General features: G+C 39.1%; 1 protein-coding gene across 1 annotated transcript in view; it reads left to right on the forward strand.

The window, feature by feature from the left end:
• AGBL4 (ATP/GTP binding protein like 4) overlaps positions 1-16,663 on the forward strand; it is a 1,407,981-nt gene that overhangs the window by 628,023 nt on the left and 763,295 nt on the right. Inside the window, exon 5 of the mRNA XM_034778118.1 lies at positions 2,874-3,090. Coding sequence (XP_034634009.1) covers positions 2,874-3,090 — 217 coding nt within the window. The remainder of the gene's footprint in view (positions 1-2,873; positions 3,091-16,663) is intronic.

The raw sequence follows: 16,663 nt of genomic DNA on the forward strand, positions 1-16,663 counted from the left end.
TCTTCCATAACTTTGCTGTCCTAGTGCTAACCATGAAATGACTGCATTGTGACCTACAGTAAAGGAAGTCGGTGCATTTCTGCAGCTCCATGATAAGATATTTTTCTCTACTCAGAAATGCAGTTAAACTCTGCATTCTGAATCTGTCCCTGCCAGGCCCTGGATGCATTAGTATTCCACTGGCATCTGCCTGTAGGTAGGAATATTGTTTTTGTCCATAACCAGAGGGAACAATCAGACTAAGCCGTTCTCCGACTATAAACCAGCCAGAGTAATTGGGTTTAATTTTAATTTTTGTAATAGCTTTAAATTAATAGGAGCAGCTGCTGCCACAGTGTGTGGGTGTCCTTTTCCAGAAGGCATAGAACAAAAAAGGGAAAGAGTAAACAATAGTGTGTCTAGGACACAAAGGTTAATTCAAGAACTGAGCAATGTCTTTTCGTTATCAAAAACTCAGTTGGTGATATCTAGCACTGTGTCTCTTTTCTTTTTCTTTCTTTCTTGTTTTCTTTTCTTTTTAAATTCCAAGATAAGATCTGAATCTGATTAGGCTCCTGTATGTAAAGATGTGTTGTTGGTATCTAAACACTAACTCTCTTTCTCCATGTGACTCACGAATAGATTAACAGTGACAAAGTGGTGGGAGAGATAAGAATAGATTAGCAGTGACAGGAGTACTATTATAATTATTTTTGGAAGATAGTGCCCAAACTCTTAATTCAAACCATTTCTGCCCTGAGAGGGTGAATTTAAACCTAGGAATTGAGGATGGTTTCTACTGCTGTGTCAGACACCAGATAGTGAAATGTCAATACCAGATGTCCTAGACATCGAGATTAGCCATAATAGCCAAATGCAGCCATAAAACGGTGTGTCAAAGTGGATAATAAAACAGATGCTTAGCTTCTATAATGAAGGGGAAAGGGAATGAAATATCAAAAGTGTATTTCATACATTAACAAAAGTTATCTTTAACTTGCTTCAAAGTACCAAATTATTGAACCGTTCGTCATTTAAACATTAACTATCAGCAGATGAATTTCAATTAGCATTACCCTTTCTGGAATTCTGAATTTCCCCATCGGTCCCATTTTACATGCAGTTATTATTGCATAAAGTAAGGCCTGCCCTTTGTTATTTCCCCCTCTGCTAATTTGGAAACAAATAAAGTTCAACAACTCAGCAACATACCGTTTAAACTTGCATTACGGTTTGAGAACTGGGAGCTAGAATACATTTACCCACTGCCACATCATCTGCTTGATTTGAGAGCAAATGAGGGATGTCCTATAGCACTCCAGAGTAAGAGTGAGTGATAGAAATATGTTAAGATACTCGATGAACCTATTAGGTGAGGGTACTTTACGCAGACAGCTGGTGACAATTTTCCCCCCAATGGTACTTCTAAAAAAAATTGAAAAGTATTTTTGTGTCCTTCACATATGTGGCCTTAAAAATCATTTCCACTTTGTTAGGATCAGATCGTCAGCAGTAAGTAAAGGTCTTAGAAAACCACAAATACTGAAGGAAACCTTCAAAACCATTTGTGTTCAAGAACCACAGCAATAAGAGGGGCAAATAATTTTTATTTCAACTCTAAATAACTGCATCGCTGGCTCTCTATTGTATTTATCCAACAGCATCTCGATTCCTTTTTTGTTCTCTTTGTAGCTCCTGAGTTTTGCTGATCATACTCCTTAACTGCTGTCAATTGGCAAGCATGTGCATAATGAGAGGGTTTTGTTCTCCATTTCTTATTAGCAATGAAAGGCCAAAATTGATGCTCTGCAGTAGTCTAGCTTCTCAGAAAGGACACATTACCATTGCTATGTCTGTAAATCATATTATGTTTTCCCTCACCATGATCCTGGTTTAGCTGAGATCAGCAATGACCATTAGAAGAGACCTGTTTATAATACTATATAATTGAATTAGTTGGAGTCTGCAGGACCACAGTGTGCTGTTGCCAAACATGACTGGTAAATTAGTTGCATTAAATTACAGGAACATGGTATAACTAGAGAATCTGACTGTCTAGATGCAGGCAGAAAACCTGTATCCAACACCCAGAGAGGATGTGAAGAGAGACATTGAACAGCATCCGTCCATATAATGGGTCTTTGCTCATATCTCTGAAGTACTTCACAACACAAATGTGAAATAAGAGAATCATATTGAATTTGGATGGTTATGAAAGACATCTGACAAGAATAGATATTGGCATCCATTATCCCTTAACTTGATACAGGCATTGACATAGTCATGTAAGCGCTTCCACTATAGTGAGTCATTATATTGTATTTGCATTTTTAATCTGCCCAGCACCATAGTAACTGGGTGCCATATGCATTTAGCCTGGGATTTCCAAAGGATACAGTAATTCTAGACTAAACTCCCATCCCTCTCTCTTTCTAAATCAGGACCAGGTGGCTGTTTCAGAAGAGAGAATTTCTGGGGTCATTCTATAACCTCACAAAACAAGAGGTTTTTGTTTCTCAAGAAGTGATTTTTCCTTATACTTGTGCCATGTTTCTATATATCTCCTCACCATTAAACTGGATTGCAATACAAAAAATTTCCCTAAGTTCAATGTTTGTCTTGTCAAGACACTGTTGCATTAAATATGCCTAACCCCGACCTGAAGAGAGACAACCTCCAGGCACAGACTCATTCCATATGGTCCATCTAGAATGTGTTCCAATAATGTCTTTGAAAGGTTTGCCATCCAATTACCAACCTCTGAGCCATTAAGGCTCCCAGTTGGTTCACTTAATTAGTTCGACCTAGAATATGAATTTCAGTTAGTTTTATTGTAAGGTTTGAATTTATCAAGATTCTGATGTCCACAAATATGTATGTGTTTTGTTTTTTAGGCAAAGGCTGCCACCTAAAAATGTATATTACTATCGTTGCCCAGACCACAGAAAGAACTATGTCATGTCATTTGCTTTCTGCTTTGACCGAGAGGATGACATTTACCAATTTGCCTACTGCTACCCGTACACATATACTCGGCTCCGACACTATCTCGACACCTTACAAAGGAGGAACATGGACTACTTTTACAGAGAATTGCTGGGACTCAGTGTGGTAAGTAATAAGCATGTTTGCCAACTAGCATGCTTCATTATGGATGTCTGCCCTTAAATATGTATACAGTATAATTCATCATCCCTGCTAAAGTACATATGCACATATTTGTTTTACTGCTATCAATGACACACGAGGCAGCTTAGTTGCATGGTGAAATATAGACAAATGCTAATTTAATTTCACATAAAATATCTCTTCTGCAACATGTAGTGCAATGCTAAGATTACCATGTAGGACCAGTTCACCTCCAAAGATATTAAATGGGAAAACCTAAACAGCTTTACAAGGGAAATTTGATTCTTGGCATCCTGTCTTGTATTTCTGTGAGATTTCTTCAGAATGGAGTTATAGCCTTTACTACCATATGCAAAAAGAAAAGGGGTAGATAGCTTAACCCTAAAAATGGTTGAATATTTTGGTGGCTCATGTGAAACGGGTTTAGCTGTCTTAGTCCCACCCCTAACGTCCACTTCAAAAATAAAATGCCACCAAAGTTGGTTCTAACTGACACACTTCTTGTCAAAGCATAAAATGAGGCCCGGAGACTAAGCCTATTCTTTCTCCCCAAGAGATGGTCTTTCCTGGTCAGGCTTGAATCTGAGCATTGTGGGAAAAGCTTGAACTTCTACTCACCTTGATGTAACTTTTCTGTGAATGAAAGTATTGCCAAACCCAGACATTCCAGAACCCTGACTCAGGGGTAGTCTACACTACCACAATAAATCGATCTAACTTATGCAACTTCAGTTATGTGAATAACATAACTAAAGTTGACGTAGTTAGATCCACTTACCACAGTGGCTACACCACACTGTGTTGACTGGAGAGTGTCTCCCATCGACTTCCTTTACGCTTCTCGGGGAGGTGGAGGACACAAATCGATGGGAGAATGCTCTCCCATCGATTTAGCATGTCTTCACCAGACCCGCTAAATCAACACTCGCTGCATCTATTGTGTAGACAAGCCCGCAGGCCCCAAAATAATAAGATTGGCTTAAAAATCATGAGTGTTTTTGAAAATCATAAATGTTGGTTCTTTTTTATTTGCCTTGGTTTCTGAGCGTTTAGGGTGCACTTGCTTCACAGTTTCAAGCTTTTCTTCACAACCATAAAGGCTAGAAACTTTTTTTTCTTTTTTCTGTCGTTTTGTTTTTTATGAGAGCTGAAATTCTTATGCAATCTCCAGCAGCTGGAGTTTTAGCTAAAAAATATCTTTTTATTTATTTATTAAAAATATTTTTATCTAAAAAATCTACAAAATATCATGAGATTCATAACAAAATTGTGAGACTTAGAAACACTGGGATAAATAGAGGACTTCATTCATTAGGCCTGTCTGGTTCCCTTTACTAGTACCAAATTTATATAAAAATGAAATAAAATAGGAAATTAAGAAAAGAATTACCAAAGAGGCCCTCATTTAAAACCTTTTTATTGGTGAAGCAAAGTTCTTGGTTAAGAGAAGCCCAGTACACATCCCTGGCTGATACTAATCATCCCAATTAGGAGGTCCAACAATTACATAGGGAAGGTGAAAATAGTTAAAAGGAAAACACAAAATCCAAAGGGGATTGGGAGTAGGAAACTTAATCATTTTGATTTTTGTGGGGTTTAATTGTTAGTCTCAGAGGACACAACTGTCATTAATTGTAACGTAAAACTGCTTTTTGTTAACTTTCACTCTCTGTGAAAATAGAGAATAAAACGGTCACATTTGCACGATTGACTGATTAAAACATTGAGATCTGAGGGATTTGTCTTTTATCTGCATTTTGACAGACAGATGTAGTCTTTAAATCTTGTTAACACTGCGTTACCTGTCGCCACTAAATATTATTTTTCATATTTCAGAAAATTAAACATGCCATTCAAAATATGGCATGGAATTTATCTGTGTATAACTCCAGATTTTATATCTAAATGTACACACATAGTATGTTTTCCAGAACTTGATATAACAACATTTTGCAGCTCACCATGACGATCTGTGTAAAAAGCTTTTGAATCCAGCTCACGATGTTATCTTTGTACAAAACATTGCAATCGTAACGGATTTCTGGCTTTTCTCCATATAAGAACATCCTAGAACAGCTTGGATACTTAATGGTTTTGCAGGGCTTGAATAGGCAATTTCTGTAAGTTCACTTAAATATTTAATGTAGTGTTTTGTTGCTTAGCATATGACTTTAAAACAGGATGTTTTGGGGGGCCCTGTACCATGCTGCATGAAAACAGAAGTTGACTGTACTTGAGAGGATCAAATGCCACATGGGATGGTTTTAGAAATCAAGGGTGAGATCCTCAACCCCACTCGCCCCTTTTATGTATCATAAAGGGGCCCTAAAAGTGCTGGTTCCAGCTGTGGGGTTGGTTGCAACAAGACTGCTGAGCTTCTGAGCAGCACTGCAGCCCCGTGGCCCAGGGGGCTGCTTAGGGAGGTGGCTGTGATTTAGAAAGGCCCCCAGGGTTGTCTGTTTTCTGTTGGGGGGAGTCTCTTCAGCCTTGGACTGGGAGGGCACAAAGGTGATTTGGAGCTACCTTAGTTAGCTCCCCTAGCCTATGAGTTCTGTACTGTGCCTTTAAGAGGGGCAGAACAGAATTTCACCACGGATCTTTTCTGTAGGATAATAGTGAAATTCAAGTCTCAAGAAGCCATATTTAGGTTATTGTTTCTAAAGACTTTTTGAGCCACTCATTTTGCTGCATTTAGTGTTTTCAAAGTAATCTAATTTCATATTTTCCTCTATAAAAGATACTCTGCTTCAGTTAACTCCTTAAATACTTTCAACAATTCTATGAATCTTGAAAGTGAAACATCAATATGGGACTTTTAACTGTCATTAGATCACAGAATGGCAAAAAGGAACAGAGCCAAAAGGCAACAATTCCTATTGCTAACATGAATGGATAACTTAGTGGTTCTGTTCTGACTTTAATATTTATATGCTTTACTTCAGAGAGCTATCAAACATTCTAGATGTGCCACATGATCTTGAAAATAGTTTGTGCTACAAGCTTGGTAACATGGTGTCCTGGGCACCATTTATCTTGCTATTTTCATTCCGACATCACTGGCTTCAGATAACTTTAGATTGTATACGTACTATCCAAACAGATAACACATGTAAAAGTTGAAAGTTTTTTTTTTTTTAGATTGTGCCTTTATTTATATTGCATAGTAAGTTTTTGTCATACTGGAATATATTATACAACATTGAACAACATAATACAATGAAAGATGATTTCTATATGTGTGTGAAAATATAAACACGCACAAACAATGTAAATGTATAGATATATTGTATCATGTTCGTATAGCTCCAGGTATATCTAGTCATACATAATATTTCACAGTGGCCAGTTTTAAAGTGGATAACGTTCAAAGTTGGTAATCTAAACTATCTGTATATAGTGAAAGACTCTTGGCTTTTCAGTATCCCCAAACCCCCTCCGACCATTCCACTGATCACTCACTCTAAATTAAATGAGCTCAGTCAACTTGGCTCAGCTCGTGTGGTCCACTTTACAAATCACCACTCGCTTGGCAGTATTTTCATTATTCACTCAAAAGAGAGCCAAGATTAATTGGACACAGGCACTTCCTCTCACCCCATTAGGCAGTAGTGCTTCCAAATTGTACTTGAGGTGTATTGTGACTGCACATACAAACCGCAAGCCTCAAAGGAACTTGTTCAGTACACAGAGACTGGAATATGGAATTGTGTTAAATTAAATATTAAACATACATATTTTAAAACAAGAAGGCAATATGTCTGATGTGGAGCTGTGTAAGTGAGCCACCACCTCTTAAAAGAGACATGTGATGCAGGCTAAAATAGACCAGAATGCGGATGCTGGGGGCTTGGTTCTGATCCCACAGTACTTTGGTGTTGGTCTCTTCTTTTCACTGGAGTTACTTCTGATTTACATTGGTGTAGATGAGATCAGACTCAGGCCCTGGACTTGTGAAACTACTTACCAGACGTTACATTGCTGGCTTGCTGGTCAAATATCCTTTGTTCACTGTACAAATGGCTGGGGACACCAGTAAAAATAGCTAATGAGTTGTATGGCTATCCACTCGCCCATTTTAACTGGTCAGTTATGACTGCTTTAAGGCATGAAACAAAGAAAATAGTCAATTTTCCAAAGGTTAAATTTTCCATTTCTGTGTTCAGTGTTAGGTTATGCAGTAACAGGCATCCATAATAAAGCAATACTCTTCTTATTTGAAAAAATGGAAGTTACGGGCCTCTGTGTGATGATGCACCATACTTTTTACATGATACTGATGTCAGATTTTGTAGTTTTCAATGGATCTAACTGCAACTAGGTTAAAATGTCATCTAAATGCAATTTGTGACAGTTTACTCAGTGTGACAACATCCACAGAAACAACAGTAAACCCAACTTACTCATTTTTCTAGGAAGTGAGGGTGTTCCTACATATGTGTTAGGGGCACACTCACTTTATTCATCTGTACATGTGTTTACTCACACATAAATAGCAGCTACTGCTGCTATTTCCCTAGCATTGATAATATAAACACCATTCCAAAACCAAATGCCAACTTTAAACTCTGCTATAGATATTTCTCTGCCAGATTGGATATCAGCATGAGCAGAGTTGGACCTGAAAATAACAAATATCAGAAATAATATTTTCTTCCTTTTCTTTAATGGAGTTATATTGTAAATATATATTTTTAGTTTAGTAGGTTTCCAGATGTTTTTGTGTGTTACTAGAGGAAAACAATATTGAGCCATATTATGTCATCAGTTTTTAGTAAGACTTCCCAACAGGGATGCTGGAACAATCTTCATAGTGGGAGTGCTGAGAGCCATTGAACCAAACTGTAAACTCTGTATATTGGAGACCTCTTCAAGCCAGGGGGTGCTCCAGCACCCTTAGTTCCAGAACCTTTGCATCCCAATTTGAATTAGTGAGGAGTTCTGCTTTAAAATTTATGGCACGTTATGGTCCATTCTTATTATCATCAAAATTCTCACCTGTCAGTGCAATGTTCTAATCTAATGGTTAAAAATAATAAAACTTGGCACTGGGAGCTTAAAAGTTTGTTCTTTGTGGTAGCACCCACAATGTGCTATGCTCTTTCCAGATGTACAAGAAGGCGCCTCCACTGAAGAGCTCACAAACTAAGGACTGACTGGTAGATAGGGGTCAGAGAAGCTTTTGTTGTATGGCAAACTGTATTACCATTGCAGTCTGCCTTTTGTGATTCTGATAGACACAGTTATAAAGATTTCATAATGCAGAAATTGCATATTCATGATAAAAAGAAAGGGCTTTGGCTTAGGTCACCAGCAACATCTAGTTTTATTAAAAAAGTAAACATAACTCTAAACATTGCTTTGTAATTAATATTGCCTGTATCTGTCACATACATAAGCTCTCAATTCCTAAGTGCTAGAAATAGCATTGGTTTATATAGGAAACTCACTCCAAGAGTATACGCCATTCTTAGAGGAACTGATCATAAATCAGAAAAAATAATTAAAATCTTGTCAGCTTTGCAGCTCACTTGTGACATCAACTCTTGTCCATCCAAAAAACATTTAAAAATAAAAAGACAGTGGTTGGAACGTCACAAGAAAGGAACTTTGAGCTTAATGACTCTGTTGGGATAAGAAACAGAATCAACTGCAGATTGTTATGATCCATTTTATAGAAGGAAAACCTGCTGCAGGGAATAGTGATAAATGAACGGTGTGCTATGTTGTTTACTGTCAACCTATACAAGCCATTTTCATATAATCCTATTAAAATAACCAGTCTGTGATGCCGTCTACATTAGTGTGAAGATTGTTAACTACATCTTTCTGTCACTTAATATTTACGTAACTGCACTCAAGGACATAAGAACAGAATGAGATTTTTAAGGAATGTGTAACGCCAGCAAACCAGTGCAATATCCTAGATTGAATTGATACTACTTTCACTTTCATTTCCAGAAGCTTTGTTTTCCGTCTTTTGTAGCAGAGCATTAAACGATAATTACTCTGTTGACAGTGTGTTGACCATACTTGCAAAGGGGGGGGGGAAGGGCCCTGTAATGCTATCTGGAGCGATTAGCATTACAGTAGCACTGTACTGCATCGACTCTGCTGGGATTTTGGCAGTGTTTGAATTGGTTTATGTTTGGCTCTCCTGGGTGGTGACTGTATAAAGCTAGGGCAAAGCTATATTTTTATTTTGTAATCTCTGATTACTGACCCAAAAGATGGTGATCCTGGCATACTTTAGCTGCAAGGCTGTGGTTTGGGATTGGAGGCTTGTCTAAAAGATTTAAAGTCTGCTCGTACCAAAGGATTGGCTATACTGCACACAGAGGGAGGTTATTCATTTATTTAGCTTTGTACTCACTACATAAAAGAATGCCTATCTGATCCTCTGGGCACCTTTGACAAGCTCTTATCCGCAGAGTTCATATATAAAGAGCTAGATTCTACAAGGTGCTGGGCACACTGGACCTGATCCAGCAAAGCGCTTGAGCACATGCTTAACTTTTAAGCATGTGAACGGTCCCATGGACATCAGTGGTACTACTCATCTGCTAAAAGTGAAGCATGTACTGAAGTGCTTTGATAGATTCAGGGCCCGAGTACTCCAGCACCTTGCGGGATCAACACAAAGAAATTACCAACTGATAGCACCACCCCCGGGGCACCGTGAATATAGCAAAAATGTAATAAATCCCACCTACCAAACTACCACCAGAGTCCCCAACAAACCCATCTCCCAACACCCTGCAGGCCAAGGAGGAAAGTTAGGCATTGCAAAGTGCCTTGAGGGAAAATGGATTTTGGCTGTCTGGACTATGTGTTGGATTCTGGGTTGCTTTTAAGATGTTAGTTTCGTTCTATAAAGACTAAATGGCCACAGTATTGCCTATCTAAAGCCATGTCTACATTGCAAAATTATGTCGACCTACCTTATGTCGGCATACAGCCACCCAGTTATTAAATCTCTTGTGTGTGCACACTTGGTTCCTTGTGTCAGTGTTACGCATCCTCACCAGGAGTGCTTGTATTGTCAGTGTGGGGCTTTGTGGGATGGCTCCTGAAAACCGGTAACAGCGTAAGCAATGCAGTATCTACACTGACAATGCGTCAACCTAATTACATCAACAATGACTCTGGGCGGGGGGTGCGGTTACTAAATCAGCGTAGAAAGGCATTTTCATCGGCAGGAGCCAAATTTAAGTGAAGACGCAAGTCAACCTAACTTTGCAGTATAGACCAGGCCTAAGAATTTGCTTCTTCTAGTGAAATGTATTTTATATTTCAACATCATAGTAGTTAGCTAGAAAAGACCGATTCAGATCAAGTCAGTTTCCTGAAAATACAAAATATTGTACAAGTGATGTTATTGGGTCTAAATACACTTCTACCCCGATATAACGCTGTCCTCAGGAGCCAAAAAATCTTACCACGTTATAGGTGAAACCGCGTTATATCAAACTTGCTTTGCTCCACCGGAGTGCGCAACCCCACCCCCCCCCGGAGCACTGCTTTACTGCGTTATATCTGAATTCGTGTTATATCGGGATGCGTTATATCAGGGTATTGAAAGCAAAACATTGCTTTTGGATTTTTTAAAATATAACAACATACAATAAACATCCGAGTTTACAAGTGTTATTTGTTTACAAGTGACAATAGTGACTTAACTGAAAAAAATTAAAAAATGTAATGTGTCGTTTAAATGCTTTTTTAGGAGAGCCTACTTAAAATAAGTCTTAAATGGAAAATCAGTCATATGGCCTCATGGAAAGAGCTTCATCCCCCTTTTCATGTTTTCAAACAGCAGTTCAGCACCATACTGTGGCAACAGAGAACAACCTTAGAAAAGTGAACATAGATTGAAAAGGTCTTGGTTACAATTTGACATTTTCAAAGGAAAAAGCAGCCCTAGGCCAAAAGTCAAAAGTTTGCACTAGAATACCTTAGACTTGTGAAAATAATTTTATAGAGAAAGTGTTTATTGTCCCTGTTTTATTTTATTAATCTAAAAGTGTGTAACTTGCAGGAGAACATAATATAATGATAATCCTTGTTATTAAGTCTCCTGTTTTCATAAATATGCAGAAAAGCAAAATAATTTTCATAAACAAGTTGTTCTTATTTTTAAAATGATTTGTGTTTCCTATTCATTGCATCCTAATGTGGTATGTACATGGTTCTTTGTTTAGTTAAGTTTAAAGCGGAGTATTATTTGCTGAGAATTCAATAGAATTTATTTACGTTTTTATGTAGTACATTTTTAATATTACATAAATTCCTTTTCTTTTTGACTTCCTGAATTAAAGTGGATTATAATAATGCATTAATATACATCATGGCTGTTTAAATCAGCTTTTTTATTTCATTAAGTAACATTTGCACGCAGTTAAGGATTTTTCAACGGAGATGGACAGAATTAAAATATTAATGAGTCTTGTTCATATTGATGTAAGCTGCACAGTTTTCCAGTGCAAAACCCCCTCAATTTTATAATTAAAAAACCCCCAAACATGTAGAACTTTCATCTGACAGTCTGATTGCTTTATAAATATCAGTTAAGTCTCATAACACTCTTTTGATGTAGGTAATATCATTGTCCCCATTTTCCAGAGAGGCAAACTGATACACAAAGCAGTTGGGTCACCAAGTAAGTCTGTGACTGAGACTTTGAGCCTGAGCCTATGATCTTTTCCATATGGGTGGACCCTTGTGTATGCATGGAGTCTCATTGCAGGATTGGAGCCTTACAACCCCAACTCCTTATTCCCATTCCTAATATTTAACTATTGCAGCCAGTGCAGCCTATTTGCCTTCCTTTTTGAGGGAGCCAGCTAGTATTTTATCACATAATATTTCAGTTCATAATTTCAATGAGCTGATTGTAGGAGGAAGATATAGGCCAGGATTTTCAAAAGGACTCAGCACTCACAGTTTAGCTCCTAGTTACGCACTGAAAGGCAATTGAGCTCTTTGGAAAATCTGGTCCCCGTTGTGTTACTGAGCATTTGAAAATCTGGCCCATGGTGTTTAAGAAAATATTTAGAAATGGAATCTTCTTTTTTGCATAGTTCCCATGATTTAAGAGCTCAAGTGTCTTCCCCCACCCCTCTACCCCATCCCGCATTTGAAGAGTGACCAATAAGTTATTAGGTCTGGTGGGAAATGTACAGGAACATCAGAGATGACTGATTAGGGGCATTTTAAACATTAACATCTGAAGACTGAAACAGAGGGTGGAAGTACTCTGCTAATAAAGCAGGAGCCATGTTGGCACTGCAGAGAGGTACGTCAAGGTGTCTGCCAGGAACAAGAATTGAAATGAATCCAGACTGTGAATATTTTGAAATCTCAAAGGTAGTAATTGCAGCAAGAGTGGTGCTGGAAATCCCACTGGAAAATGGCAGAGATGGTAGTTTAGAAGGGATTCTGTGACTTAATGAAGGAAGATGTAGTCATAGAGTTGAGATTATTAATGCCACCACTAACAATGGGATTTTGAGGCAATAGCTAGTTTCACGTGGGTGATTTTTTAAAAAGTTTTTTGAATTTCTAACCATAATTAATATGAATGGTTTATTTACAGAGTATATGTATAAGTGAAAGTAAACCAACATGAAAAACAGCCATTGTTTTGTGGGAGAGGGTGTATGAAATGTAGGGAATGTTATGTGTAGCAACAGAGCAGCACACATAAAACTGGAACATTGCCTGATGTTGGTCAAATATTCCTTGTTATTGGCTTCAAGGAAGAGATGAACTCCCTTGTTTTTTAGCCAGAGGGTTGAGGATTGTTCCCACACAGTTGGCCATATTGAGTCTGGTTTGGATAGTTCAGATGTTCAGGTCAGACTCTATGAGACAGTCTGACTGTCACCGCATGCTTTTCAATGTAGGGCTTATATTATAACCTGGCTATGATGTTGATATGGGTATTTCACCATAGCCTTTGAGACCTATCTCCTCACACATGCTGAGACATATCTAATGTCCTCTTCCAACTAGAATGTCTGACAGTTAGCTGACAGCTATTACCATCTATTAGTGGGGGCTCTCTGTCGTCTGGTCACTCGCCACATTCTCACTGTCTCTTGTGCCAGGACGGTTTATTGGTGAGCTCCAGATACTGAAACTGCTGAGCCTTATACTGGAGAGGAGATGACTGAGCTGGTTTCTGGAATCAAATCTTCTATTGTGTAGGGAAGGCATGTGGATGTACAGAAGAGCTGTTTCTGAGGCCAAGAAATGCTATTTTTCTTCTGCCTTAGACATCACAAAACACAGCTGACCTGTTTCAGGTAGCATACTATCTGTTTACTCCGGGCCATCTCACCCGATTAGTAGTTCCTCTGACTGGTCGTTGAAAAATGTTTGTAATGTTCCTTGCAGGTAAAAGAGATCATTTCTGGACTATGTCCTATGTGGAGAACTGAATCTGTCCTCAGATCTGCATATTATTCTCTGTACTAAAATATACTTAACTTGATGGGTGAAAACTTATATCTTTATAAATGTAGAACCAGCTTGTCAGCAGACTGTGGGTGGGGTTCCTGTTGAATCTGTAATCACCGGGAAGTGATTAATGCAAATTCCCCAAAACCAGTTATGCAAGAAACCCAGCTTTTTGAAGCTTTGCCTGGAGAACAGGGCCATTGACTGATGATTACCTGTTACAGGAGGCCGGAGTTAAAGGCCCACACAGTATTAATAAAGGGGTAGACTGCCCCAAAGGGGTCTTGTTCTTGATCTGAAACCTGGCATGAACTGGTAGCCAAGAAAGCAAACTCAGTTGAGGCATTTGAAAAACTGACACTTACAAGAGCCCTATGTTGAAGTTGAGAGTGATCATTGCTAAGCTTTTAGCATGAGTGTAAGGTTGTTTATATTTATGTTTTCTCCATAATGCTTTTGCCCTAAGAATAAATGTTCTTGGTTTGGAAGAGCTGTGGGGTAAAAACATTTTGCTTTCTCTCCAAAGACAATGACCTATTGGTCAGGAATGATAGGCAGTGGTCTCTGCACACTACCAGCCTAGCCATAATCAAGTTTGTTGTAGTCATCAGTGCAAAGACTATTTCTTCTCTTCTAGTTCTCTGAGGAATGTTATGGCAAAGAGCTGGCTCTTATAGCATGAACAGGCTCTGGGGAGGGCAAGACTCTTCCAAATCTTCCTTGAGAAGATGTTCCTTCTAAAGTGTTAGTTCTGCTGTTTAGAAGGGTTCCTTGAGTCTGTGTCAAGGTTCAAGAAGGGTAGTGTGCTGGATAGGGGTGTCTGACATTGAGGAAAGACAAGTGGCTTTTTAGATAATATCAGCATGTCCATTCAGGGCTTTGTAATTCAACAGCAGAATCTTGAATTAGATCTGGGGGTGTATGGAGAACCAGTGCAGGTTGTAGAGCTTGGTGTAATATGTCTTCCACAGCTTGCTTCACTTAAGAGACAGGCTGTTGTGTTGTGTCCCAGCTGTGCTTTTCTTGTGCATTTTTGCTCTAGGTGGAGGAAGAGAGAATTCTATGCCCTGCATGGAGGTGATGAACACATGAAGGTCTGTGACAGGGTCTTTCAGAGGAAGAGATGAGATCATCTTGTTATCAGGAAACACACGGTGTTTTTAGTGATTGCTATTTGATTCTTCAGTGTCAGCATGATCCACAGGTTTTGGATTGTCTTAACTGCCAGAAGGCATTTGCAACGAATGGGTGATGAGGTCGTGGTGCTTACCAGCTCCTCGGAGTGTTTACTGCTTCTAAGTAGTGTTACTTCTGTCTTTGCTGGAATCTGCTTTAGCCACATGATCTACACATGGGCTCCAGTCATCTTCAATCACAATGTTATCTATGGGAAAATGATGTCTATGGTGGATGAAAGAGATGCTGAAGACACACAGCTTGGTATTTTGTTACAGCCCAAGTTTTCCCATATACTTAATGGGTTGCCATTAGATGTGAAATATAAGCAGTTTGAGCCTTGAAGAGATTCTACATGTCAAGCTACTTGAACAGGAGCAACAGTTTGTGAACCCGTTGGAAGGAATGAAAGAAACCAGGTTAGTCCAATTCCATTGACTCTTGCCAGGGTACTCAGGTGAGTCAACAACACCCCATGAACAACAATGTCAAAGATAGTGGATAACATAATTGTCTCATCCCTGTCCATCACCTGAGGAAGTCATCCAACAATGCAATTAGCCCTGTCTTGGTTCCACATTCTGCCTGAAGCTAGACTGGAAGGGGTCCAACATATCTGCATTAGGTGGAGTCAGATTCTTACCACCTTCTTGACAATCTGCTCCAAGAAGGGAGAGGCTTACAGCCCGGCAGATGTTAGTGAAGATAGTTTGGTTTCTTGAAGTCGGGCCTCATTACAACTTGTTCCAAAGTGTCTCCTAGAGAAGCCAGGCATTCTCTGTTGAGCTATATACCAAGTGAGGCTGGACTATGGATCTCAGGTATTGATATGAAATTCTTTTTTTTACTGCCATCTGTGAGACTGGTCCTGATTCTGACAAGGTGGATACAATGTAAGTCTCTTTATAAGTGTACTGATTATGAGGCCTGAGAGACAGTCATGGATTGGCTTGGTTTCATTGGTGGTTGGAGGAGAGTTCCTCATTGCAGGAGACATTTGGCTGTGGGATTGAGAGGAGGCAGTATGGATTTATTATCTGGCTAATTATTAGGGTTGCCAACCCTCCAGGATTGTCCTGGAGTCCTAAAGATTGTCATGTGATGAAACCTCCAGGAGTACGTCCAACCCAAATGAGTCAGAAGAGCTCTTTTGTCTGGGATTTAGCACACTCCATGATTGTGCTCGGAGGAGGATTTTTTAGTATTGGGTCATCATTGCAGCATAAGTTTCTGCAAATTCCTTATGCACCAGTAAATTGGTTTCTAAGCAGCTCTTGTTGCATGGGCACTACTGCCTTAATAGTTAATAAAAGATGGTAATTAAAGCAAAGGCCTATGCTATGTTGTTTAGATGGGTACTGTGTAGTCGTATGTGTGGTTCTGTGCAAAAGATTTGAACAGATTTCACCCAAGTTTTGGGTAGGTTCAGATTCAAATACTTTTGGGAGTCTCCATCCAACTTTAATATGGTCCCCCAAACTTAGGCAGATGTCATTCCACATGTTATTTCCCACATTATGGCATTCCCTGGGGGTGCTAGAAGGATGAATGGGGCCATTGGGGGCTTGGAAAAGAGGGCTGCTATTGGGAAAGGGGGACACTAAACAAAGAGGTTCCCAGGGGTGGGGGGCATGTGAAGAACCCAAATATCCAAGCAAACTTTCATGCCTAAATGTTCCTTGCTTTGCCCAGTTTCTGTGCTCTATGCAAACAAAGTTTACAGAGGCCTAGTGCATATTTCGGATGGAAATGTGTGTATTTGGTGTAGTTCACCAGGGGGCTCACTGACTGCATGAGCAGCTTCAGTAATGATGTTGATCACAGCATGATAAAGTTTCCACTGAAATGACACATTAAGGGGTTTATTCTCCCATCCATGCAGGTGCATAAAGAACTCTCTTAATGGGCAGTGCACATACTC

This window comes from Trachemys scripta, chromosome 8 (assembly GCF_013100865.1).
Source record: "Trachemys scripta elegans isolate TJP31775 chromosome 8, CAS_Tse_1.0, whole genome shotgun sequence".
Classification (NCBI taxonomy): Eukaryota; Metazoa; Chordata; order Testudines; family Emydidae; genus Trachemys; species Trachemys scripta.